The following is a 27,701-nucleotide window of genomic DNA, read 5'->3' as shown; positions in this document are numbered from 1 at the left end:
TTTTTATCTAAAATGGCTGCTTTACGCCGTCGGAACTACGAGTCGTCAGTGCGCTCAAACGCAGATTTCGATGGCGGTCGCCATGACCATCTGGCTCTTGTTCTTGTCTCGGCCCGGGGCCTGGTGCTGCCCGGCCTCCTCTCTGGGAGACAGCGGGTCGGACAGGACGCTGCGTTTGAGCGGCGCCGGGCGGAGGCAGGACGTTCCCGGCGGCGTGGACGGCTCCGGGTGTCTGATGGAGGAACGCGAAGACGACGCGGTGCAGCTGCCGGTGCACACTCCGGAGCTGGACCTCTCTCCCCGTTTGGCTCGGTAGGACGCCCGGCGCCGCAGCTCGCTCACCAGCTCGTACTTGATGAAGCAGAAGATGTCCTTGACACCGCAGCGCTTCTCCGGCTCGGCGGCCAGCAGCCTCTGGAACATGCGCAGGGCGTCGTCAGTGAAGCGGCGCCACTGGGACGGGTAGGTCCCGGCGGGGCAACCCGCTTTCTGCCAGCGCCGGAACTCCTCATAGAAGGCATCGGCCGGCATGGCGGCCTCCCAGGGGAAGTTCCCCGTCAGCATGCAGAAGACCAGCACGCCGAATGCCCACACGTCCATGCTAGTGGTGACCAGGAAGCCCTCGGCGCGGTTGGCACGGCAGACCTCCGGTGCCGTGTAGGGGATGGTGCCGCTCACCCGCTTCACCCGGCAGCCGACGCGCCGCGTCATGCCGAAGTCAGCCAGCTTGATGCGGCGGCACTCACGGTCGAACAGAAGCACGTTTTCGGGTTTGACGTCCCGATGCACCAGGTTTTTACTGTGCATGAAGTCCAGAGCCAAACCGAGCTGCTGCATGCAGCGCTTCACCATTTCCTCCGGCAGGCCGACCTGCAGGACAGACAGGAAAAAACGATTTCTGATGGTTTCCTCACAAACCGTCACGCTACAGATGATCAGGATAATTTTAATATCAGAGGGAAATAATCTCACCCAAAAAAAAAAAAAGTTTTCAAATGAAAAGCTAACCAAGAACTCCTGGCTCCAAGTAGAAGAGTAATTACCGCCTGAAAACTATTTGGGCTGAAAACTATGGCAGCACCAAAATATGGCAGCATCAAACTATGGCAGCATCAAACTATGGCAGCATCAAACTATGGCAGCACCAAAATATGGCAGCACCAAACTATGGCAGCACCAAAATATGGCAGCACCAAACTATGGCAGCACCAAACTATAGCTCCCATCAACTGCTAGTCACCAGAAGACAAGCCAGCTTTTATTTTGGTAGTCCACTTATCGGCAAGTGAATTTCAATATTAGCTAAATATTTAGCATTAAACTAAATATTTAATATGCAACCTAAATATTTAGTTACCAGCTAAATATATAGTTTACAGCTTAATATTTACCTTCCTTGCTAATTATTTTGTTTGGAACTAAAATGTTGTTGTACGCTAACTATTTCCACATTAGACCAGGTTAATTTGGTTCTTTTTTTCCTTTAATGAATGAAATTCTCATTTGAACATTTTCAATTTGTCTGGGTTATTTTTTGTCTCATACTGACATTTGCTGAGGATTCTTTTCTTAGCGCTCTATTCTGCAGAGAGGTGACAGAGGGAGGAGAAACTAAATGAAGACGAGATTCGGAAAAGAGCATCGACATGCTGATAAAAGGAATACTAAAATATGAATTTTCTTTGTAATTTTCCTTGCAATCAGTTTTAGCGCCGCTTTAAAGCGCCCTTGAAGTCCCTGCACATCAGCTGGAGAGAGACTCAAACTGTAAAATGTGGTGCAGAAGGAAATCCGTCCTCAGGAGAGCTTATTATAACTTCAAACATTATGACCGACTGCAGCGCTTCGTTTCAGTGTTCAGACTTTTCTCACGTTGGTCAAAACTGTCGACTCAAAAGTAATCATGTGTCAAAGAAACCTAACCAAATAAATAAATATCAAGGTAATAAAGAAGGTTGATTACATTTTTTTTGTTATTTTTTTGCAATGGATATTTATTATTGATCCAATTTATTGTCGGGTCAATTGTAGATAGAAAAAAGGCAGAGTAAACTTCCGCCAAAAAGCTGAAATTTCTTAGAATTACTTCAGAAATGTTCAAGAAAAAACCTGGAAATTTTAGTTTTTCAAAAGTCAAATATTTGAGAGAAAAAACTCAGACGTTTTTAGATTAAACTCAGAAATTTGAAAGAAAAACATTTAAATTTCTGAACTCAAAAAGTCAAAAAATGTGAGAGAAAAAAAATGGGAAATTTCAGTTTCCAAAATAAATTATAAAAAATCTGACATTTGAGATAAATCTCTGAAATATTCTAGGAAAAACTTGGAAAACTCTAACATTTTTAGATTGAACTAAGAAATTTGAATGAAAAAAAAAGTTACATTTTAGAGTTTTAACATTTGAAACTCTTTGGATTTCCAGAAAGATTTTTGCCGAAAACGTATTCCTCTTACGCCCAAAAACGCCACACAGGGGATTTTGAAGTTTGCTGAATTAATAGAAAGGTTTTTAGTTTTCAGTTTCTTTTGGGCTCAATTGAATAAAATAGTTTTCAGTAATAAGAACAGAATTTAAGTCACATTCTTTCAAAAAACTTGCTATATTTAGCCAAGTTTAATAAAAAATAAAAGATGATTTGGGTGCAGGAAAGTAAAAGTCTCTGTATAAACTTGGTTTTACTTTTTGTTAAAGCTCTGTTATAAAACGACGAATGCTTTCTAAGAAAATTATTTAGGTAAATTTAAAAATTAAAACTCTCCGTCTGCATCTGGGCCAAATTTATATTATTCTTTTTAAATGTACTTGGGGGCCACACAAAAACAGTACAATGGCCCCGAATGGCCCCCGGGGCTCGCTTTGAAGGGGTGTCAAAAGCGAGCCCGGTGGCGACTGATGGAGGGCGTTGTGCTGGCGCTACCTGCGGCGGTATGATGTCGAAAAGGTCGCCGGCGGGGGCGTACTCCTGCCCGAACACGTAGCTGTCCTCCGTCTCGAACAGAACGTCGAGGACTTTGATGATGAACGGGCTGCAGCTCAGAGAACCCGTCAGGCTGAACTCCCGCAGGAAACTCTTCAGCTTCGTCTTGTTCTTCGTCACAAACTTGAGCGCCATTTTGGTGCCTGAAAAACCAGGAGAAATCTTTTCAGATTGCCCCGCTGGATCCCTGCAGAGGAAACGTTAAATGTTGCCCTTGGAGAGAAATGTTGTGAATAAGCAGCTCCTTACATGAGTTTGTTTTATGTATTTTGAAACTTCAGTCCTCAAAAGGGCCAGTATTATGTGTTCTCCAGCACATAGTGTGATTTTATAGCATTGAGTAACTGTGTTACCTTCAGTTATAAAGCTGCTGTATATATCAATCATGACTTCAAAAAATGTGACTTCCCAATTTGTCGTCTTAAAATTGGGCATCTGTCTCTTTAAAAACTCCAGCTCTTTCTGAAGCTCCGCCTCCAGGAAGTCGTCCCAACATGGCTCCTCTATTAACCCTTTAATGTTTTTACCAGCATTGCTCTGGGCAGCAGCTCCTATAATGAGCTCAGCAGTTTCACCAGCTGGTTGCTAACTGCTGCTGGCTAGTCTGAAGGAGCTGAGTGGGGGAGAGGCTGCGCCTCGAAGGCGGAGCTATATACACCCAGGCGTTTTGCACAGCTGAATGGTTGCCATGGAGATTAAAGGATTTCTCAAACATGAATGAAAGAATCAATTTTCAGGTATTATTTGGCTCCTCCATTAAACCTTGTTCCAAATTATTATGCAGGTGATATTTTCTCAGATTTTCCTAAATGTTCAATGCAAATGATGGTCAGTATAATTTTCAAGTCATGAATTATTACAGTATAAATCAGATTTTACTGAACAAAGATCCCCATGACAACAGGATTTTTTTCAAAAATAAAAAACTCAAAATGCAAAATGTTCCAAATTATTATGCCCAGCAGATTTTCTAAACATTTTATGGATTATAAAGAACTGTGAACGGTCATTCTTTGAATGTGCAGCATTAAGTGTTCACATGTACTAAAATCAAAGCTATTTCAATCAGAACCATCTTAACAGACCCAGTTCCATGTTAACTTTGGACCTTCTCTGGTATCACAGCACAATTCTTCATCCATTGAACTTGTGAGTTTGTGGAAAGTTTCTGCTGAATTTCTCTGCAGGATGTCAGAAAACCTTCCAGAGCTGCTGGTTGATATGAACTGGATTCAGATCTTCTGCTTCAGGAAACTCCAAAGGTTCTCAGTAGGGTAGAGGTCAGAGGTCAGAGGAGGATGGTGACCACGCCACGAGTTTCTGCCCTTTATGCCCATAGCAGCCAATGACACAGCGGTTTTCCTGGCAGCATTCATTGTCATGATGAAGATGATTTTGCTACCGAAGGTTCGGCTCTTCTTTTAGAACCATGACAGAAAATGATCAGTCAGAAAGTCCAGATACTTTGCTGAGGTCATTTTCACACCTTCATGGACTCTGAAGGGCCGACCAGCTCTCTCTCTCTCTCTCTCTCTCTCTCTCTCTCTCTTTTTCTCCCCATGACTTCGGCCCACAGCATAACTCCACCACCTCCTTGCTGACGTCACAGCCTGTTGGGACGTGGTGGCCATCCACCACCAATCCTCTACTGCGTCCATCTGGACCATCCAGGCCCACTGGGACCGGTTCTGCTTGTGAGCTCTGGTTAGGGGCCCAATAGTAGGTTCTTGCACCGCAAGCCTCTGGAGGATCCTCCACCTTGAGGCTCCAGCAGCTTCTAATAACTGTTTGCTGCTTTAAGGATATTTTAACAGCTGCTCTCTGAATCCCATGAATGTGTCCAACAGAAACTTTCCTCATTCTGCCTTTATCTGTAAAACCATCTTTGTTCTGAATCAGCCACAAATCTCTTCACAGTATGATAAACGCTTCAGTTTTCGTTAAATATCTAATGTTTTCATAACTTGTCATACGGCACTACACTATCTGATGATTTTCATCAGCAGAGATTCTTTCTCTTTCCCATGTTGATTGAAACCTGTGGCCTGCTTAATAATGTGGAACATCCTTCTGAAGTAGATTTCCTTTAATTGAGCTCAGCAGACAAACTAATCAAGCAGCTCTCTGAAATTAGTTATAGTGATTCAAAGACACACAATACCATCTATGAATTTAATAGCATAACAAAAAATTTCATCTTTATGACACTTAAATCCAATTCGCATAATAATTTGGAACATGGTGTATTTGTGTTCATAATTGCAGCAGACGTACTTTAGGTCAGTCGATTTTTATTTATATTAATGTAAGACTTAATTTTACCCATCTGTGTCGTCACATTTGTACGACAGCGTGTTAGGGCCAATGTAGATAGAAAAAAAGGACGAAAAAAATTCTGCCAAAAATCTCAGAAATATTTAAATTAATCTCAGAAATTTTAAATGTTCAAGTCGAAAATTTCCAACTTTTCAAACTCAGAAATGTCTCGCAAATTTTCAATTTTCGGAGCACAGAAATTCCACATTTTTTCTATAACTTTTCTGAGATCAGTGTAAAACAATTAAGAAGTTTTTGGCCGAAATTTACTCCTTATTTTCTATCCTAATACGGCGTCATACATTTGACTAACATGTCAATGTATTTCATGTTTTCTCACTTTCTGTGTTCATGCCACCAAATGAATCACTTAACTGTCATAAAGAAACACAATCTTCTGAGATTATACTCAGACTTTTTTTCCATCTGTGGCACTAATCATCTCCCATAGGTGGGAGGTCGTAGGGACTCACCCTGCGTGCGGTGAGCCACCAGGTCCACCTTGCCGTACGTTCCCTTCCCCAGCTCCCGGATGTGTTCGTACTGCTTGGCTACGTCCGCGGCGGACAGCGAGGTGATGGCCAGCGCCTGCATGTCCTCCACCGGAACCGCTCCGCAGTAGCTCGGTTTGGACGTGGGCGACCCCCCGCCGCTGCCCGCTCGCCCCGGCCCGGAGGGGGAGAGAGACAGGCTCGCCATGACGCTCTGCGGCACGCTGGCGGGAAAGGAAAACACGGTTAGAATCGACGTTTCTCCAACATGGCGGCTCTTCGCTTTCATGCTATCGATTCGGGGCGAGCACCGCCATGAGGAGAACTTTCAGTAAATGCATCAGACTTCCTGCTGCGCCCAGACGACTCTGCTAAGCTTTCAGATACGGCAGGCCTCAGACAGCACTTACTGGCAAGCAGCTACAGAAAAATCAATAGCAGAAAGACGAGCAAATGGCAATAAATCTGGAGCTGACAGCTTCATGCGTGCTTACAAGAGCAACAACTACATCTGCATTTACAGTTAGGCATGTAGAAACAGAAGAGATACTGAAAGTGGAGGTTATAGGTTAAAAAAATATAGGGCTCAAACGATTAATCAGATTAATCGTGATTAATTGATTCTTGGAACTGAACTCTACCAGGTCTGTTTATGTTGCTGTTCTCATAGAAACAATTGGAAAGATAAACAGCGATTATTTTCATTATATTTATTTCAGACTGAAACGATTAGTCCAATTAATCGTGATTAATCCATTTAATTGTGATTATTATAACAGAAATAATCTTGACTAGCTGAACTCTACCAATACTGCTTGTTTCTGTTCTCATAAAAAAAAGTTGAAAGTTTAACAGCAATTATTTTTAGTTAAAGCTGAAACGATTAATTGGGTTAATCATGATTAATCGATTACTGAAATAATCTTCACTGGCTGAATTCTTCCAGGATTATTTATGTTGCTGTCCTCTTGGAACAAGGTGGATCAACAACAGTTATTTTCATTATTTTTATCCAAGACTGAAACAATCCATCAGTATAATTATGATTAATCGATTACAGAAATAATCTTGATTTGCTGAACTCTACCAGGATTGTTTATGTTGCTGTTCTAATAGACAAAAGTCAAAAAGTTCACAACAAAAACTTTTAAAATTTCTATTTAGGAACTATTTATTTTATTCGTGATTAGTCAGCTGTTGAGATAATTGTCAACACATTCAGTATCAATTAATCGTTAACTGGAGTATATACATACTTGCCTCAAAAAAGGCCATTTTCTGAAAAAATTCAAAACAGTAATTAAGCCAAAACTGTACAAAATATATAAACATTTTGCATTTAAGATAAAAACACTTTTCTGTAAATACCTTTTCCAAGAACACCTGAAGTGTCAGTTCTAGCTTCACCCGGCTCAGATCTATTAAAGGAATGCTGTTATTGTATTTTAGGAAATTAAATGTTAATTTTCTTTTTAAAAAGGAATTGATTTATTTGTTTATTTGAACCTTTCAATGTATTTCTAATATTCTATGAAAAAGGCTGAAGTGGTTAAATGAAAATCTGTAGATTGTGCCATTTTTAAATTAATCAATTAATCATTAGAATAATTGATATGTTAATCTGAAATAATCATCAGTTGCAGTTCTAGAAGTACTAAATCAGGAAGCTTCACATAAAGTGAGATTGCTTCTGTCTCAGTTACTGTTTGAACAACAATGAAACTAAAACAAACGACACACATCTCACTAATGATCTTACCCACTGTCTCCGTCTCCTTAACTCAGCCTCCCTCCACAACCAATCAGATTTAATCATCCAATCATGCACAGCATGCACACACACAATACAAATAGGCTCCAAATCAGCACAAGCCATTCTGCTCATGGCCTTTTTCATCCGCCATTCAGAGCTAAAAGCTTCTCTTTTGTTCCTTTTTCTTTCCCTGCAGCCAATTTCACAGCAGCGTTGCTTTAAACCAGGTTCAAAGATGTGCACCGAAAATGTGTCTGCCACTCACTGGGCTCCTCTGGTGGAAAACCATGAATTAACGACATGCTTTGGAGGCGAATGTAGATGGGAGAACATGGATCAGGAAGTTTGGTTCAGGTTTTTGGAGGGAGAAGATCTGGTAGGAGAAGATAAAGTCGAGTTGGACTGAATCTCTGTGGTTTTGTTATGAAAGGCGGAATCTGGAAACAGGAAGGATTATGGTGTGGTATTAGTGCCAAAATTAAGACTTTTGTGCACCCAGTGGTGACTGCTTCCTTGTTGCAAGAAGCTACTTCCTGATCTGATTAATGATCATTAATCATTACTGAGTTACCGACATTTTGAACTCGGCGTTAAGAGGAATGTTAGCGTGTGTTAGCTTTGAAGAGACTGGGATCTAGCATGCTGAGGGTTGTCCATTATCAAATATAGGCTGGTGTTAGCATTGAATAGCTTAGGGTTAGCTGCTTGCATGCATATCGTTTCTTTCAGTGTTTCTTGGTGCAGCGCCCCCACTGGCGAAAGAGGGAAATGTATGCGATATAACAAATCCCAAAAAGTTTGGGAAATTTTTTCCCAAATCAAACAGAGTCTACTGGACAATCACCTCCAAGTACTGGAGAATTTAAGCAAGATGAAATAAAAAAATAGGTGGAATTAAGCCTCTAACAATAAGAATTAAATCAATTAAACAAATTAAAACAAGCTCAATAATTTCCATGTGAATGATTTATCGTTTTATTTTCTCCCAAAAACTGGTTGATAAAACTCTTCTGTTTTTTTCATTATTAACATTACATTACTTGAAAATGATCTCAAACCAACAATATTGTCGTTTATCATAACTTCTGGGACAATTTATTATCCAGCAAATTTTTTTTATTGTGACAGACCTAGTTGGAATTGCCCTTTAGCCATGTAATGAATTTTGGCACTATTACTGCGCCATAGAATGATGCTCTACAAATCACAACCATGAAAGTGATGATATAAGATGGTGTGGATTTTTTGTCCTTCAAGTCTTTGTAGCAGTCCAGACTGATCAGTGGACCTGGTTGGTGATTTAACGTTAAAACCAGACAGACGGAGCGCTAGCATGTTCGCATGCTAACGATTAAGCATGTTAACATGTTAGCATGTTTCCTGTTAGCGCCCACCCTGCATGGATCACAGAGAGCCAAGTGGAGCGCAGGGCCTGCTCGACTGTCCCTCCACTCAGCTCCAGCTCCTAATCACATTTCCCCGCTCCGACAAAAACTGGATTAGGAGTCCTGAAATGTGACGAGAAGGTTGGTCGTCTCAGGAAACACAGCACAGAGCCTCGGAGGTGTTCCAATGGAGTTGGGTTATCTGAGGGATGATTGTGTGGAGGCTTTTGGCAGAGAGCGGGTCGGTCCGGCGTATCGGAGGCGCAGTCAAAGGCCCTTTGTGCTTTCACCTCTCACAGGAAGCAGCTGCAGGCTGCAGCACAACTCCAGCGTTTGTGGCTAACTGCTGCTTCATCCGAAAGAAAAGGCAGCAATCACACGCTCCACATACAGACGATCCATTTTTAATACTTGGAGGTACGAGTCCGACTCAGTCCGACCCGAATATCTGCAAACGTTTTAAATCCGCCCACTGAACTCTACCTGGACTACGGTTCTCATAGAACAAGGTGGAAATCTCAGCAGCTGTTATTTTCATTACTTTTATTTAGGGCTGAAACGATTAATTGGATTAATTGCGATCAGATTTTAGAGGCTGTAGGATTCCTGTTTTGTGTTTAGCTAAAGACCACGATCTATTTCTCCTGCTAGCGCTAAATTAGCACATTTGTTTTGGTTGTATTTACCCACCATGCCCTGCACTGTAGTCCACTTCCTGCTTTTGGAGCGGTCTCTGGTTCACTTTGTGTTCACATATGATTTCAAACAGAGTTCACTTCAACCAAACCGAGACCAAGGTTTGGAGGACCAGAACTCAATGTTTTTGGTCCGATTAGCATTTAAACCTCCACAATCAAACCAGACTTTCCGGACAACCATAATGGAGTCGGATTAAAGCGACTGAACAGGGCTGGCGTTGACGCATCCTAATGAGGTCAGGCTACTGGTCCATTCCCCCTCTGCTCTTCTGCCTGTTTCTACAAACACAAAGAAGGAACTAAAAAAGTAAATAGACTGCAGACCCTCGCCACGTCTTTACCCTCTCTGCTAATAGACTAGCCGCTTTGCTCCGGGCCAAACAGCCATTATTAATGAGGACCGATTTCTCAATTAGCTGTCAAAACACCCAACATGCTTTGCCTCCAGGTCACAGAGAGAAACCCAATGAGACCGAAGCCGTTTCTCCCACCGTCTGTCTGCAAACGGAAACCAAACCTTTGGGCTTCATCTGTTTCTATCAGGTTGTTTTAGTGCGTCACTCAAACAGAACCAGCCCGTTAGAACTGAAACTGTTTCCAACTAAAACCACGGAGGACGTCGAGTCCACCAGAAAAAATAAATACTGATTTTAATCTCAGAGTTCAGTATTTTCTTTCTGAATCAGAATCGTTTCAATTGTTTTTGCTCCATCAGGCAAATTTAGTGTTAAAACTCAATTTGGGGTTTTCAGTCTGGATGGAGAGGAAGAAACAGTTACATAAATATTTATACTGACAATATCAGTGAAATACACCAAGAAATATTTGGTTATTTAGTTGGATTTTGACACAGAATTAGAATTGTGAGATTAAAATGAGAATTCTGTGAAAAACATCAGAATTTTGAGGAAAAAAGTCGGATTTCTTTTTGCTTTCTTAATCCTCTTCCTCATGAAGTTGACATCCTGTGCAGAAACCGGGTTTTCAATGGGAAACTGATTGTTTCAGTTCTACATGGTGGTTCAGACGAGCCCATTTGTTTTTGTGCGACGCGCTAAAACAACCTGACAGAAACAGATGATGTCTAAAGGTCTTTTTTTCTACTGTTTGTCAACCCCACCGAACGAAAAAACCTCCGTTTGCTGCGCCGCTGTCTGAGCGATCGGCCACAGACTCTCACTTTGACAAATCACCTGCTCTGCACTCGGCCCGGCTCCCATATGGACCCCTGCTGTTAGCGCTCCAGATTCACCTGGCCTCCTGCTGGGAGGACCAATGAGCCGGAAGGACGCTGGCCAAGGTGAAACGTCCCCAAACTTTGAAAGCAAAGCGGAAACGTCCGCAGTGACACTGGAAGGACAAACTGAGGCGACTCTGGCCGGACTGGGTTTGGTTCAGCGCTCAGCAGCAACGGCTTAAAGATACAATCCCACATTTTTTCATAACATATCCAGTTTTAATCTATTTTTTTCTTGGTTTATTTTCTAAAAAGATAAACAAGAATTGACTGAAATAAAAGCCAATTTTTAAAAATATTTTCTAGCATCCTTTCTATGAGTTGTACATATCAACATTTTTTCCTTAATTATAAAAATATATGTTCATAATTAGGAATGCAAACAATTGACTTACAATTAATTGTCGATTAATGATTTATTAGATTAAAATGAATTCCAATAGATTCACTAATAACGTCCATTTAGACCACAGCTGTAAAACTCCAGCCCTGCAACTTTTAGATGAGCCTCTGCTGCACCAGAACAGAATAATTAGGTCATTAAGGCTCTGGAGAACTGATCTACACAGGAGGAGGTGATGAAGTCATTTCATTCCAGTGTTTTGTACCTGTGGCACATCTAAAAACTGCAGGACAGCGGCTGGAGGCCTGGAGTTTGACACCTGATTTAGACCTTCTTGCAGTGATGCAGTTTGGACGCCATCCAGCAGAGGGCGCAGCTGGTCATTCTTAAGAGGAGCCAGTTGATGCAGAAACAAAGATGGCGGAGGGATACCAGAACGGAAAAAAGAAACGATTCAGACAGAGTCCGATTAGGGCCATTGTACGTAGATAGACAATAAAAAAATAAATGAAAATTCCACCAAAAAAAATGGTGGAATTTTTTTTGTTTAAAAAAAATCTAAAATTTGCTCGAAAAAAACTTTAAACTTCACTATATGCTTCAATCTTTTGTTAGTTTTTGTGTTAGAGTTAAAAAAAGTTACAATTACTTCTCATATTATTTCAACTTTATTCTCCTAATATTACATTTTTCTTGTTATATTATGACTTCATAAAAATTGTAGCCTGACCCTAATATTCTGTCGTAAAGTCCAAATAAATAGAAGCTGTAAAACAAGATGGCCGCCCTGACATCACTCTGAACTATGGAAACCAAAGGAATGCCAGATTTTCCAAATATGTAACCTTCAAAAACCAATAAAACACCAACACAGAAGTCATTCAGTTCAATATGAAGTGTGCAAACATCCGTACCAGGCAAATGATGCACAGACTTGTCCCCTGTCTCAAACTTTGAGCTTGGTGGCCCACAGTTATCCTTGCACATGTCCACAGCCGTGTTTAATTGGCCAGTTTGCCGTCCCTTCAGTTTGTAATGCAATTAGGAAATGGCATTCAACAGAAACCGGAAAGGTCAACCCGAGACATGGCAGAAAACCTTCAGAGATCCCGTCTCAGGAAGCCGAATCAGTTCCTGCAGAAACACCGGAGAACCGCTGGGTCATTAAAACGAGCAGCAAGATTTGCATGAATGTGACCTTCGCAGAGGAGAGGTTTAAAAACGAACATTTAAAATGTAAAAGTGATAAATGCTTCAGGTTTGTGTTCCTGCAATCATAGGAAACATTTTAAACTGAATCTTGAGTTTATTGGCATTTTGTCACATTAAAAAGACAAACTTTTAAAAATATTTTATTGGGATTTTATGTGTAGTTTATATTTCTGAAACAGAAGAAAATTAAATTGGTGCTAGAAGGTTACGGTGTTAATAGAATGGAAGTTAGCACTTTAGCATTAGCTTCTGCTAAATACGGTGTCGGTATTTAGCTTTAGCATTAGCAGAACTAAAGTTTATGATTAGTTTTTTAGGGTTAGCAAAGCTAGTCTTTTAGTTAGTGCTACCCACCACTGCTATGTACATTTGTCAGTTTGGTGTTCCACAGGGCTCCGTTTTGGTTACATTGTTGTTTGTACTTTCTCTGCTGCCTCTTGGTCACATTTTTTCATCTCTTACGGATATTTCCGACTATGTATTCAGTTATACATTTATTTTCATTCAGTTGAAAGTGAACATTTTATGAATAAATTTGAATTTAATTAAATGAAGAATGAAGAAAAAATTGAAACAAAATTGAAACAGAAAAAATTGAAACAAATCCCTGGGATTTTTGGTTATTCTGTAAGAATATTTCCTACCATTACTACACTGATGATATTCAGTTGAACTTCTTTTAATTCAATTGATTTGGGACATTTTAATAAATGCTTGAATTTAATTAAAAACTTCCTTTAATTAAATTTAGAAAAAACTGAAGTACTTACTTTTGCACCAGAGAAAATAACCATAACAGATGATTTTCTAAATCTTCTGTTAAAAACCTTCTGAAACTGATAGATCCAAATATTTTCACTGTCAAAGATGCACTTTTTAGATTTTTATTGCTAAAACGTTTAGAAATGCCACATATTTTCATTGAACCTTACAACAAAGCACTATTTTATATTAAAATACATTAAATTTGGACCGAATACAGAAAACTTAAACCAAATAATCTCAAACAGGAAGAAACTTGGGGGAGGAAAATCAGCCCAACGAGAAAGAAAACAGCTTTTATCCACAGCAACTTCTTAACTTCATGCTTTTTGGAAATGAGGTCATCTTTTACAATCTGATTAGGACTCATGATGAAAGTGCTTTCCATTGATTTGCATCCCGCTGCATTTCCTCTGGCACTTTCTATCATCATCAGAGTTTAAAGATTAAAGCTCCAGCTGCAAAAACTTTCCCCTGCGGCATCTGATTATGGATGCCAATCATAATAAGTGTCGTCGCCATCATCCTCGGCTAGCTGCAGGTCACACTGTACCCACCGACACCATTATATTCACACAAGCCAGTAACCTCCGCCTGTAGCAGGGAGTCTTTGTCCGAGGAAGATGAGAGGAAGAAATCCAGCGAGGCGCGAACAGAACATGGAGCGCCTCCCTTTGATGCTAAACGCACGGGGGAAATCTGATGCTAATATGAGCTCAGTAAAATGGGGGTGTCGCTAAATGATGCAACGGCGGCATAAGGTGATTAGTTCTGCTGGAAGTGGCTAATGTTGATTTGCTAAGCTGCTCCCTCCTTCACTTTGAAACCGAAAACCAGCTACTGATCAACTCTGAAACCGTCTCAGCTCCTAGGAGGAGTTGGCATTTAAATGTGAAATTATCACTATGACAATAAATTAAATGATTGTCGTAATTACTGAATAGTGAATAAAAAGCCTTCTTAACGTTGATGTTTCTTTAAATATTTTGTAATATTGTCTGTGCTAAGCTAATGCTAATGCTGTTTGGGGGGCCATGGCACAGAAACGTTTGGGAACTCCTGATATAAATCACACTTCTCTATTGGTTTGTTAATCATGACCAATAATCAAGTCTGTTGAGATGTGAAAAGAAGTAAATATTTTTACAACAGTCCCATAATGTAGCACCAATTCACTAAAATTATCTTCCAAAGGAGAAAAACATGGTCAATTCCTATTTAGTTTCACAGGATCATCAGTCAGTTCATACTGAGTAACTAACCCCAGTCAACTCATTTATTGACAGATAGAAGATATAAATGTGACTTAAGATTAAATCTTTATGTTTCTGTTGATATTTTCATGGAAATTAGTTAAAGTTCCCTCTGTGGGTTAAACGGTGGCACAGTGAACCCTCGCTGTAACGCGCTTCACCTTCACGGCCTCGCTGCTTCGCTGAGGGTTTTTTTCACAGTGCATTGTGTTCTGCGTCCTGATTGGCTAAACAGTCTCCGCGCTTCTTCTCTACCTGTGTGCCAATAACGTTACAGTATTTAAATATACAGCTTGGCAAATTTTGGCAAATATTTTTGCCCAGAAGGAAAAAAGAGCGACAACAACAACAACTACCGATAACTACGTTCTTTTTCCGAAAAAACACACCTGCACCTCAGGCTTCAGGAGAAAAAGCCACTGGAGAGCGAAGTCAGGCTGCAGCGTCAGTCAGAGGATCAGGGAAACACCAGTCACTATTTGTCCTACTGTTCTTCGTATTGATGATTAAAATGATTATTTTACTGTAGTTATTTGTAAGAAAGAGTTATATTTGTTTAAAAAAATGCTTGGGCCTGAAAACAGGTTTTGTTCTTTGAATTCAATGTAGAATATTTAATTATATTGTATAATAATTGTAAAAAAATAAAGGTAACTACTTCACGGATTTCGCCCATCGCTGGTTCTTTTCTGAACCTAATCCCCGTGAAAAACGAGGGTTCACTGCACTGCAGTTGATTTTCCTTATTGGTTCCAATAATCCATGGTTGATGTTTACATCACTCAGGTATAAAACAAACTATCTCACCATTTTGCTGCAGATATTTATGGATATTTCAGTTTTTGTGTTCCTGTAATTTAATAATAAATCTAATAAATGCCAGAAAAACTCCAGTCTGGGAACGCTACCAGTTACTGGCTGGGAATATTATTCGTCACTCTTCCAAAGGTAATCAACAATTGCAGAAGTTAATGCTAAAAATCCGTTACAAATACAGTAATAATGTCAAAATGTCATTATTTTTATGTACTGCCTGATCACATAACGCCACAGAATCTAAAGAAATCTTAGCTAAATTGACAAAAGGGTTGAAATTTGCTTTTAAAAACAGCTAAAATGAAGGAACTTCATAGAAAATTGCATTTTTAAGTCAAGAAAAAGGGTAACATTTGTTTTCATTCATTATAACTTATGTACATGTTTGCAGGGTTTGTTTATTTCCCTCTGCAAAGTGAATCTGCATTTAAAACAACCAGCATAAAAAAAAAATCCAGCCATTACCCTTTTATTTTCAAGTAATAATCATAAACATTTTAATTATGCATGTTCATTTCTTTAAGTCATTTGGTTTGGAGAGAAACGGTTTGTTTATTCCAGCTGGAGTGGGTCAATTTCCTCTTTAACAGCATGAAAACTCATTTTTGCTGCTATTTGCAGAGTCTGCCTGAAACATTTACCCCAGCTGCATTTAGAGGAGACAGTTTCAGAGAATATGTGAGGAGCATGTTTCCACCAGCAAAACTGCTCATCAGCTGTCGATTCTTACTGGGAAATCATCCTGAAATGTGAATTATTTATGCAGCAACCAGAGGCTGCTTTGAATATGAATTGTTTTGGACTCTAACAAAACGCAGGTCTGCAGAAGCAAATAAACATGAGTCGCTGGCCCCTCTGCCGTGTTTGTGACCCATTAGCAGCCTCCAGGTTTCGCTTTTTGCAGAAATTTTAAAGTCAGATGCTCATTAAGATGCATTAAAAATGAGATTCCACCTGTCTGGTCCATTTTTCTGCATCAGCTAACAATAGACATGAAGATTAAAGAGCAGAGGGGAAAACAACTGAGCAGCTGTTCAGGGAAAAATTATGCGACCAAAGTCAGATTTTTGTTTTTCAAGTCGTTAAATGCATCAAAATTATGATTTTTCACCATTTTAAGTCTCTGAATATTGCAACAGATCTGTTTTGGGGCTAATGATTATTTCAGTAATTAATAAGTTCAACAATTATTCTGACAATTGATTAATTCCTTAATCAGATTTTTTTTAAATGGCACATTTTGCTGATTTTTATTTAATCACCTGCAGCTTATTGTGTACAGTATCAGAAGTAATTAAACAAATAATTCAATTCCTATTTAAAATAAGAAAATAAACATTTTAAAAGTTAGTGACAAGAGAAGCCCTTCAATTAAATTCAACACTAAGATTTGAATAATTAACTAATACTTGGGTAGCAAAATGTGTCTGATAGCAGATTCTCTTAGTTTGAACCAGCTGAAGCTAAATATATGCAACTTAATGAGTTCTGGGTAAAACTTAGTTACAAACAAAGAAGGTTTTTCATGTTAAATGCTAAATATTAGCCGTTTTTGTTCAGTTTTGGCTGAATTGCTGCCCTTCAGTCTGTATGTTGTAGTTAATGATTATACAACCACCAAATTAACTGATGGTTACTTTAAACAAAGAAGGTTTTTCACCTTAAATGCTAGTTTTATATAGCTTTGGCTTAATTACTGGGTCTGTTTGCTAAAGTTAATGATTGTTAGACTTTAGTAAATTAGCTGAAGGTAATTTTAATAATGATTCATCTGAATAATTATTTCAGCCTTAATTTCTTCAAGTTTAATATTTCTGGTTTCCTTTGGAGATTAATCTTGCCTTGATTTTCTGTTGGATTAATTTTCCCTTACAAACCGGAAGAAGAAAACCTGGACTATTTGCTGCACAAAACAGAGTAAATTCAGAATAAAAAAAAACAGTGAGAGGGTCAAAGGTCATGTGGTGTGAATGATGAATTGGAGGATTCGTGGACTGGATTTTCCGCTTTTTCTGGACCCAGTTGGAAGCTCCTCATCGGGTGTTGCTCACCTGCTGGCGACCTGCCTCTCTCCTCCATGGTCCTGCATCTGCTCGGAACCGACTAACCGAATCTTCGCTTTCAAATAGCAAAAATATTTCTCCAGAACAGAGAAGTTGAAGTCCCAGTTTTGTCCGTCAGTTTGAGACTTTGTTCGGAGGAATCAGAGCCACATGTGGAGCGTGAGAAGCGGGATGTGGGAGCCGTTAACCGACCAAGCAGCTGCGGGAGGCTGCGTGTTTATCTCCCGCTCCTCCGGTGGTCCGCATGACCCACTTCCACTTCCACACGCAGGAGACGCGGAGAGGAGCCCATTCATTCACACCGCCGAGGCTCGGATCTCTGAACAAACCTTCAGGTTGAGTCCGGGTCGTCTGCGGCCGTCGGTCCGCCCCGGTCCGTCCGTCCGTTCGTCCAGCGGGGCTCGAGAGGCGGGGAAGCGGGTTCAGATGTTCTGCATCTGCTGGTCCTACCAGTCATTGTTCACCGGCTCCACCCTCTGGATCACTACAGGCGCTCACGTGTGCTGGGTCCTAGCGCCGGGACAACAAGACGTTCAACATCAGCGACAAACACAAGTGGTGGGTCAGAGGGGCCCATGGACCCGGGGGAAAAGATGCTCACCCTACTGGCCCCACAGGGAACTGCATTAATTAGGCAGAGACATATTCTTCAATTAACACATAATATAAAACCCTGTGAATAAAAATATATAGCACATAAAGATAAATACATATATATATAATAAACATATATAAACATGAATACACTTGTATATTGTATATTTTACATTGTTTTTATACAATTGTAGAAGAAAGTATTATGCAATTGTTGCATGGTCTAGGGGTCCAGGGGCAGTAACATAAAAATGTGTCCAGAGAAAAAAGTGGAATGAAAAAATGATTTATTACAAAATGAAGGTTTTCACAGAACCAAAACACAATACAACTTAACCCAATTAAACAAAAGTAAAGGACCAACAAATGCAGAAATCACTGAGTGCAAATTAAACAACAAGATGTGCAAACACATCAGTCTAAAGTAACTCAAAACAACCAAAAGGAAGGGACAAAAGGGAGCACCAAAACCTCCCAAACACAAGCCTCTAGCTTGTTCAAGAGTTACCTAAAGCAGCTTCTTAGCAAAATACTTAGCAAAATAAGCAAGAACAAAATTGTTCAAACTGTCCAAAACAGTCATCAAACACAGAAGGTGGGGGTCAGCTTCACACAACCTCTTCCTGCTAGCTGCCCCCTGGAGGAATGAACTCGGACTTCTTTTATATGATGCAGGTGGGTCTCATCAACATCTGATTGGCTTTGCTGCTCCAATGGGGTGGCTGCTCTCCTGCAGCTCCTAGGCAGCCAATCAGAAAGCTGTGCCCGCACAGCTGATCCTGCATAATAGAAAAAAAGAAACAAAGAGCCTGCACAGCCTCAAGAGGCCAGGGGCCATAACAGTAATATATATAGTGAGAAAAAATGGACACGTGTATATAAACACACACTTCTACTTTTTTACTAAATAAATATACAGCAAAAGAAATACAACAATGTATAAAAACGATATATGTATTTACATTATATGTATATATACATTATATATGCTATAGATAGATAGATAGATAGATAGATAGATAGATAGATAGATAGATAGATAGATAGATAGATAGAACAGTGATGCATCTAAAAGTTTCAGGGTAGTATAGTAACTCTGGAGGATTGGACTAGGCCACCCCTGACCCGAACCAGGCCAGCTACCAATTAGATGCAGGTGCTTTTCAGAGTGGAGCATCATGTGAGGCAGAAGTTTCCTACAGGTTATTCTGGAAACAGGAGAGTCATAAATCATCCTGAAGGCAGAGCTCTGTGTGCTTTAACTGGCACAAAGGTTCACACACACACACGCACACACACACACACACGCACACACACACACGCACACACACACACACACACGCACACACACACGCACACACACACACACCTGTATGAGGTGCAGAGACTCCAGGTTTATTTTCTACTCCTCTTTTCCCAGACAGCAGCTTCTTGCCCCAGTTTTTACTTTTGTATGCCACCAGCTTCCTCCAGCTCTTTCATATAAAGGGCGCCCTTGTTTTATCCTCAGATTTATCTCTGAGGTTCTGTCAGTCTGTGTCCCAGTTGCACTAGAAACTACGAAGACAGAAAAGATTTCCACTATAGACTTTTGTAATGCATCATGAAACTGCTCAGGGTTTTCTTTTAATTACAGAAAAACATAAATACAAAAATATACAATCATGGATAAAATTGTTGTTACGAGGGATGTAAACAATTAATTGTGAATTAAATTGCCATCCATCGAATTAACTAACAGAGTTCATTTAGACCTTTTTTCACTGTTGTATTTTGGCCTCCATCCTGAAGAGGGCGCCATTGGTCAACTTTAAGTGAAAACATATGATACAGAATTAAAGATGGCGGCCATGCAGAACAAGAAAGAGAAACAGTTCAAATTGAGTCCAGTGTTGAGATGCAAGATGCATTTTATTTACAGCGTGTTCTTCTTCTTTTGTTCAACAACATATTAGCGTCGTTGTATGAAGAGAAAAAAGGAGAAAATTTCCACCTAAAAATTTCTAAAATTTTAAGCATAGAAAATTTTCTCCCTTTGCAACTCTGAAATTTCCACATTTTTCTTTCTGCCAAAAAATCTAATTTCTGATATTGATCTAAAAATTAAATTTTTTTCTTGCAAATTTTAAATGTTTTAACTCAGAAATGGCAAAATTCTCAAAGAAAATTTGTGAGACTAATGTACATTTTTTGAGTTATTTCTTGCCAAAGTTTTGACTTTTGAAAAGCAGACATTTCAAAATTTTTCTAGGAAACTTCTTAATTTGTTTCTACCTTTCACAGCCCTATTAGTCATAAAGTTTCCAGTCAAAAACCAACAACAATAATAAGAGAGAAAATTGGAGGTAAATTTTTCAGTCATACTGTCACCATGTTGCTCATTTGTTTATAAGTGTCGCAGTTTCAAACGAACAATTTAGCAAACTAAATATGTCCCTAACAGCTACATTTTTATTTAACAAACTAAATACAATATTTAGTTTGAAAACTAAATATTTAGTTAGCAATCTAAATTTTTAGTTTGTAAACTAAATAATTAGCTTGCTAGCTTATTTAAACTGTAAATTTGAATGACATAGCAACTGGAACTGAAAAGTATTGCTGCTGATTTTTGACTGTGATGGCATCCCATAACCTTTATCACGTCCAAACTTGAATCTGAAAGTCTAAACAACAGAGAACTAGAATAAGTTTTCCGCTTCTTCAGTACTACGTTTCCCATAATTCCACTTCTCGGCGCTGGCTGATGACGCAGAAAGGCTGCTGCTGTAACCTTGCTCTGTTGTGTTGTTTTCAGATGTGAGTTTGACGTTAAAACTTTCTTAAACTGTTCGGGGTTTTCGGCGTTTCTCCGCAGCCATGAGCAGATATATTCTACCGGTTTCCGTGTTCGGTACGGTGGCCGGAAGTGCCGTTTTAATCAAGTGAGTAACTCAGAATAATGCGACTGGAACTGTCAGGATTTTACACACAACCTGTTGTCACATTTTATTATTTTAGCTCCTATAGTTGCCATTCTCTTTGTGTTGTAGCAGAACTAGAGGTTCTGTAGCCACAGAAAACATAATAATTCAGATTATTAGAGTAAATGAATGGATTGTGTGATTACAGCCAGACCTTTAGGATCAGTTACACTTTGTTGTGTCCAGACACGCACTGACATGTATCCCAAACTTTATTGATCCCAAATGAATATTAGATATTGTAACTAATATAATCTAAGTACCTTTTAAAAGTTGCTGTGGATGGTGATGTTGTGGGCAGACAGATTCTCCAGTAGCAGTCAGTTTTGCAGTGAATCTCAAGAGGCTCCTGACCTTCACAATTCCATCACAAGAAGTCCTGGATTAAGCCATAAGGTGTTAGCTGCCTTGTGCTATAAAAATGAAACTTAATTGATTAACTATTGCTGCTAATCCGTGTCCTTTGCTTTTGCTGCTCCATTTGGATGCAGTAGGGCATAAGGTCTTTGCCTGTTGTGATGGATGGAAGAGTTGATTTGAACTTCCTTCTTTTTAAGATTTGGTGTCGCAGTTCAGGTATAATTTGAGCGTTTGAGATGCTAATGTAAGTTTCATAAAATGTTTGACTTTTCAAACTCAGAAATTTCCCTATGTTTTCCAGAAGATTTCTGATTAATCTAAATATTTCTCAGTTCTTTGGCAGAAATTTACTCTTCCTGTTGCACAATTCACTATGGCATATTTATTACTGTTATTACTATTATCTTATCACTGTATATTTTCATATAATAGAAAGGTACCCCACACTTTTCAGTTTTTTTATTCACAAAAGATTGAGAAAATTTGTTTTTGAGTGGAAAAGGTGAATTTTAATTGGTTTTCCAGGAACCGTGTGACTGGGGGCCGCTGTCCCAGCAAGGCTGGGATTAAAGGGAAGACCGTCGTGATAACTGGCGCGAACACGGGCATCGGGAAGGAGACGGCTAGAGAACTGGCCAACAGAGGTCTGGAGACACAGCAGTTCTTGACTTATTCTGGGTGTTTCCTGCTAGTGGCTGCGTTTAAAAAGAATGTATATATTTTTTGATAAAAAGTTTTGACAGGTGATCAGGTGTTTTAATTATTATTATTATTTGGCTGTATCAAATTGGTGTATTTCTCAGAACAGTGACATGATCAACAACCGGATTCTGCCACTGTCACAAACCATGAAGAAGACCATAACAGGAAGTAGTTGGAGGACGATGTTTATTTATATTTAATGATCAAACTTATTCACATGGGATCTTAATTACGTTTCTTATTTACCTAAAATACCGCAATTGCAATTTCTTTTTAATTAGCGGAATATTTGTTTTTTACGAACACCGCATTGAATCTGCTGAGGGATTTCTTATGGCCTGCTAGCATAACCGTTAGCATAGCCGTTAGATGCTCCCGTTGTCTTTTTTTTGCTCTGTTGGTCGTTGTCTCATTGGCTGGTGGCGATTCTACTGAAGCACGATGAATATTGTTTCATTCACAAGCACGTAGCGAATTTATAATAACATAGTGTTAAAGTGGGAGCTTCAGAAAGCGCGATCCGCTATAATGGAAAAGAAGAAGAAGAAAGTACGGCCACTTCATCTTGCGGTCAAACCGGAAGTCCCCAACATTAATGGAATATCATTGACATTTGTAATGGAAACGCGGCTTCTGACACACTGTTTCTTGCCTCTTCAGGGGGCCGGATCATTATGGGATGCCGCGACATGGAGAAATGCGAAGCGGCAGCGAAGGAGATCCGAGGGAAGACGCTGAACCCGCATGTTTATGCGTGCCAGCTGGACCTTGCCTCCATGAAGTCCATCCGAGAGTTCGCAGAAAGAATCAATCAAGGTGCAAAGAACCCCAAACCAAACCGAAGAAACATGAGACAGAGTTTCTAACGAACCTGCTTTTTTATTGCAGAGGAGAAGAGCGTGGACATTTTGATAAACAACGCCGGAGTCATGCGGTGTCCGGCGGGGAAGACGGAGGACGGCTTCGACATGCAGCTGGGAGTGAACCATTTAGGTAGAAGCCGATGCGTGTTTTCATCCAACTTCACCGTTAAAAGCGCAAAACAAACGCAGAGAAAGCATTATAAAAGAGAAATGGTTTTCCAGACATTTTCACTCTTACAAATCTGAAAAGTGCGGCATGTTTCTCAGCCACTTACCGAGAAGGACCAGAGGAGATTTTTTTTCCTTAGGGGGAATTTCCTCATATTTTCCAGCATTTTATTTTCCAAATATTTCTTTTTATCAAACACAACAGAACAGTCCAACTATTTTTAAATATGATGTTTGCTAACTCCACTAGCCAAAAAGCACAGCTGGGTAGTAACTAGTTGCTGTTACTCAATTACATTTACTTGAGTAACTTTTATGAAAAAAAATAGTTTTAGGAAATTTTTGCTACGCTGATTTTTTTCATTTTTACTTGAGCAATTTTATAATTTTTTTAATTTATTTTTATTATGAAGTATTTCGTCTCTTACTTGAGTGAAATTTTCTAATTTTCTCCTCTGAATGAACAACAAACTATTTTAACCCAAAATCTACCAGACACAGACCTGCAGTTTCTGTTAAAGTTTCATAAATTTCTTTTATTGAAAGAAACTGATTTGGAAAAATGTTCTTTTGTCTTTTTTTGTTACTTATATGAATTATTGTAATTTTGGACTTTAAAAATGTAATGTTTATTTCTCTCTAATCTGTGACTGCATCTTATTTTTATGACTTTTTTAAATACGCTGTACAAATCAACGTGATTGAACTTGATTTATTGAAAAGCTTTAAATATGGAAAATAAATCGACATAAAAGCAAGTAAAATGAATTATAAACAAAATTGTCCTTCAAAAAAGGGCTAGTTGAGACCAAAGCACCAGACTGAAGAGTTTTATCATCCAGCTTCTGGTAAAAAGAGAAAAACAATAAACCATGCAAGTGGAAATGATTGAATTTGTTTTAATCTATCATGCGTTTAATTGATTTATTGCCTATTTGCTAGCAGTAAAAAAGCTTTCTCTAAAACTGTAAACCTATTCCAAGCCTCTGACTTCCTCCAGGCCACTTCTTGTTGACGAACCTCCTGCTGGAGAAGCTGAAAGACTCCGCGCCCAGTCGTGTGATCAACCTGGCCTCGCTCGCCCACATTGTCGGAAAGATCGACTTCGACGACCTGAACTGGGAGAGGAAGAAATTCGACACGAAGCAGGCGTACTGCCAGAGCAAACTCGCCAATGTTCTGTTCACCAGGGAGCTCGCCAAGCGGCTAGAAGGCGAGTCCGCCGGCGCTGCGTTCGGTGTGGGAGGCGGTCCGGCCTGCGATGAGCGCGGTGTTCTAACCTGAGGTGTGTGTGTGTGTGTGTGTGTGTGTGTGTGTGTGTGTGTGTGTGTGTGTGTGTGTGTGTGTGTGTGTGTGTGTGTGTGTGTGTGTGTGTGTGTGTGTGAAAGGCACCGGAGTGACGGTGAACGCCGTGCACCCTGGGGTCGTAGCCACGGACCTCGGCAGACACACCGGCCTGCACCAGTCGCAGTTTTCCACCACCGTTCTCAGTGAGTCTCTGCTGAACTGTTCGTTAGGTTTTTAATAGAGAAACATCTGAAAAGTGTGGCCTGCACCTGTTTTCAGACAATCTGACAACCCTAAGTAAAAATCACTGTAACCAAAAGTATTTAAAAATCACTCGAAAACCTGAAAAGTGTGGAGTAAACCTCTCTATAGATCCTGTGAGCAACTGGAGCAACTGAAAATGTCAACAGAAAATTTAACGCCTTTATGCAAGTTCTCAATTGAATTTAGGTCTTGCGTATTTTAAAAAGTCGCTAGATTTGTTGCTATTTGGTTATTTGAAAATGTTGCTAGTCGCTGTTTAAGAAAAGTCGCAAAATGTTTCACTAGTGGCTTATTTTAAAAAAGTCTATTTGTTGCCAATAGTTTATTTGAGAAAAGTGGGTTTTTTGGGGGGGGTTTTAATCGCCCCGCAAGGGGTCTTTTTTTTGTGGGCTCTAGTGTCCCTTTTTTTCAAAGTAGGCTGACAGGAAGAGGGGGGAAGACATGCGGTAAACGTCGTCGGGTCCGGGAGTCGAACCCGCGACAGCCACGTCGAGGCTAAGTTTTGCCTGAATGTGGGTCGCGCTGACCCCTCCGCCATCACGGCACGCCCAAGTGGTTTTTTAAAATAAAAACTGTCACGACATTTGCCACTTGTTGCTTTTTGAAGAAAGCGACTAGATTTGTCACTGGTCACTTAAAAAAAAAAGTCACTATAGTTGTCGTTTGTTGAATTTTTAAAACTGTTTCTGAATTTGTTGCTCGTCTCTGGTGGATCTGAGAAGTTGCTAAATATAGCCACAAAGAGCTAAATTAGCAACTGTGAACCTGGTACCACCCTCCGCTCCTTCCTACTACTGCCACGCCCACATAATCTCTTAGCCACTCCCACATAATCTATTTGCCACGCCCACATCATCTCTTAGCCACGCCCACACAATCTCTTAGCCCACATTGGTGGAATGTTTCAGAAATTCTTTGTGGGCGGAGCTTAACTTTTTTATCGGGTTTAGATTCACTTTAAATTGAAAACATTTTAGTTCTCCACTACTTTATGTTTAGCTATGATCAGAAATCCTAACAAAATCTGCTGATATTTCTGATTATAGGTGAAAATAATCAGAGACTATTTGCTGTTAGCCTCCTCTTCCTCGTCCTCTTCCTCAGGCCCGTTCTTCTCCATGCTGGTGAAGAGTCCGGAGCTCGGCGCCCACCCCAGCGTGTTTCTGGCCGTGGCAGAGGAAATGGCGGGCGTGACGGGTCGCTACTACGACGTGATGACGGAGAAGGAACCGGCGCCGCAGGCGCTGGACGACGCGGCGGCGCGGCGGCTGTGGGAGGTTAGCAGCAGGCTGGTGGGCCTGCGGGACGACACGCCGCCTCAAACCACAACCGGACTCACAGAACCAGAACCAGCTGGAAGTTAGCTTCACTTAGAACAAGGGGGTACAAACTGTGGCCATTTTGTGGCCATTCGATTAATTTTCAGTTGAACCCAACTGCAGTTCAAGAACTAAACTTTTTCTTTTAATCTTTTAAAATATTAAGTGAGACGAAAATTAACCAAAAATTTTACTCAAGAGTAAAACTACTTCAAAAGTTAGGGGTAAAGAGGGATTTAAAGTTACCCCTTAAATAAAAAGGCAGAAAGTTTAATTAAAGATGGTGAATGTTTAAAATAATCACTTTGCTCAGAGACTCTGTACTACTGTGTTGGAGTTTCTGTTAAATAAAGTTGGCCTACAGCGCCCCCTGTCTCCCAAACATTTACAAGCTGCTGCTTAAAAATAAATGACATGAAGCGTCAGCTGTAGAAAACTGGCAATTAATTTAATTTTGTTTGGAAAATGTTATATTCACAAATATAATTGATCATCTTCACTTTTTGTACTATGTTTATTTGAATGTTGTAGGTCATTTAATATTTTTAATTTATTCTAATGTTTGTAATGTTGGCTTTTTGGGGGGTTTGTACCTTTATTGTAGAAGTCTGTACTCCTGGCACATTTTATTTCATATTCTGTTTCTCATTTTTTCTAAGCAAAGGTGTTTTTTTCAATAAAAAACAAAAACGAGTGAAATATATTTTAGTATATTTTTTAAATTACTTTTATTTGGGTTTGTCATCTCATGATGTTTGGATCCTGGTTGTTCATGGAGGCAAAAAAGAATTAAAATGTACAAAGAAAACAAATTTGACTTCTGATGAGTATTTCTTCTCTGGGTGTATGGAGCTAAATTGGGGCCACAAAGTTGGTTCAAAAGAAAAATGTTGTGATTATAAAATATTATTTTGAAACTTGGGAAAAAAACTTGAATCTGAGAAGTAGTTTGAACTTTTTACATGTTTTCTTCTGTTTCAAGTATTTTTGTTCAGTTTTGAACTTTTTTCAGTTTCAAAATATTTTTAGTTTAATTCTTTTTAACAAACTCTATGGCCCCTATTTAGTTCCATACATCCAGAATAGTTGTACTTTTCTTACGTTTCAAATCTTTCTTAAATTGTATTTTAAACATTCTTTTCAGTTTCAAATATTTTTTATTCCATTTTTAAGATATTTTTCTTTTGAACAAACTTTATGGCACCAGTTTAGCGCCATATGGATGCGTTTAAAAGCAGCAAATCCAGTTAGGGAACCACTCGGCTTGCTGATGCTCTCAGACACATCAGAGAGCAAATTACCCTCGGTTTCCATTTCACGGAGCTTTTTATTGTTGCGGAAACTCCCGACGGGTCGTGCGGCTCTAACGGAGACTGATGAGCATCAACCGGAAAGAGGAAACCCGGATCGGTTGGTTCGGTGTCGGTTTACAGGAGGAGAAACTCTCCGGTGCCGACAGAGAAGCTGATCGTTACTGGAGATGAAAGAAACAGTCACTGGTTTCCAGTCAAATCGTCTCAGATCCTCAGAAAAATATATTTTAATTCCAATTTTTTATAAATCAATATACGACGCGGTATCAGGGCCTTTGTAGACAGAAAAAAATGAGATTTCCACCAAAAATTATTTTTTTTAGATTAATCTCAGAGTTTTATGAAGAAGAATCTTTGATATTTCTGAGATGGAAAAGTCGAAGTTTTGCTCGAAGAAACAGCTACTTCTGAGTCTCACAAATATATAAGCTATATTTTTTTTACTTTTCCAGCTCAGAAAATAAAATATTTTCTAGAAAATTTCTGAGATTAATTTTGAAATTTATTGTTTTTTTCTAGCATATTTTTGACGCTTAGAGGTCAGAAATTAAATTTTGTTCT

At 39.6% G+C, this 27,701-nt stretch overlaps 2 protein-coding genes across 4 annotated transcripts; one reads left to right on the top strand and one right to left on the bottom strand.

The window, feature by feature from the left end:
• On the bottom strand, positions 1-17,925 carry sbk1 (SH3 domain binding kinase 1). 2 transcript variants are annotated; one of them, XM_028004822.1, is made up of 4 exons: positions 17,637-17,925; positions 5,768-6,009; positions 2,919-3,121; positions 1-870 (listed from the first exon to the last, which is right to left on the bottom strand). In XM_028004822.1, the coding sequence occupies exons 2-4, from the start codon at positions 5,991-5,993 to the stop codon at positions 55-57; spliced, it is 1,245 nt and encodes a 414-aa protein (XP_027860623.1). In that variant the 5' UTR covers positions 5,994-6,009; positions 17,637-17,925; the 3' UTR covers positions 1-54. The 2 variants fall into 2 exon arrangements, with proteins under 2 accessions (XP_027860623.1, XP_027860615.1); XM_028004814.1 differs by having other exon boundaries at positions 17,296-17,923.
• A 2,692-nt stretch (positions 17,926-20,617) lies between these two features.
• Positions 20,618-26,635, top strand: LOC114136620 (retinol dehydrogenase 13). Of its 2 annotated transcripts, none has more exons than XM_028004723.1 (7): positions 20,618-20,700; positions 21,750-21,868; positions 22,587-22,742; positions 22,815-22,919; positions 23,958-24,170; positions 24,346-24,447; positions 25,613-26,635. In XM_028004723.1, the coding sequence occupies exons 1-7, from the start codon at positions 20,648-20,650 to the stop codon at positions 25,870-25,872; spliced, it is 1,008 nt and encodes a 335-aa protein (XP_027860524.1). In that variant the 5' UTR covers positions 20,618-20,647; the 3' UTR covers positions 25,873-26,635. The 2 variants fall into 2 exon arrangements, with proteins under 2 accessions (XP_027860524.1, XP_027860513.1); XM_028004712.1 differs by having other exon boundaries at positions 20,635-20,825.
• The last annotated feature ends 1,066 nt before the right edge of the window (positions 26,636-27,701 follow it).

This window comes from Xiphophorus couchianus, chromosome 2 (assembly GCF_001444195.1).
Source record: "Xiphophorus couchianus chromosome 2, X_couchianus-1.0, whole genome shotgun sequence".
Taxonomy (NCBI): Eukaryota; Metazoa; Chordata; class Actinopteri; order Cyprinodontiformes; family Poeciliidae; genus Xiphophorus; species Xiphophorus couchianus.
Note: the sequence above shows the minus strand (reverse complement) of the source record. Positions and strands in the feature narration are given on the sequence as shown.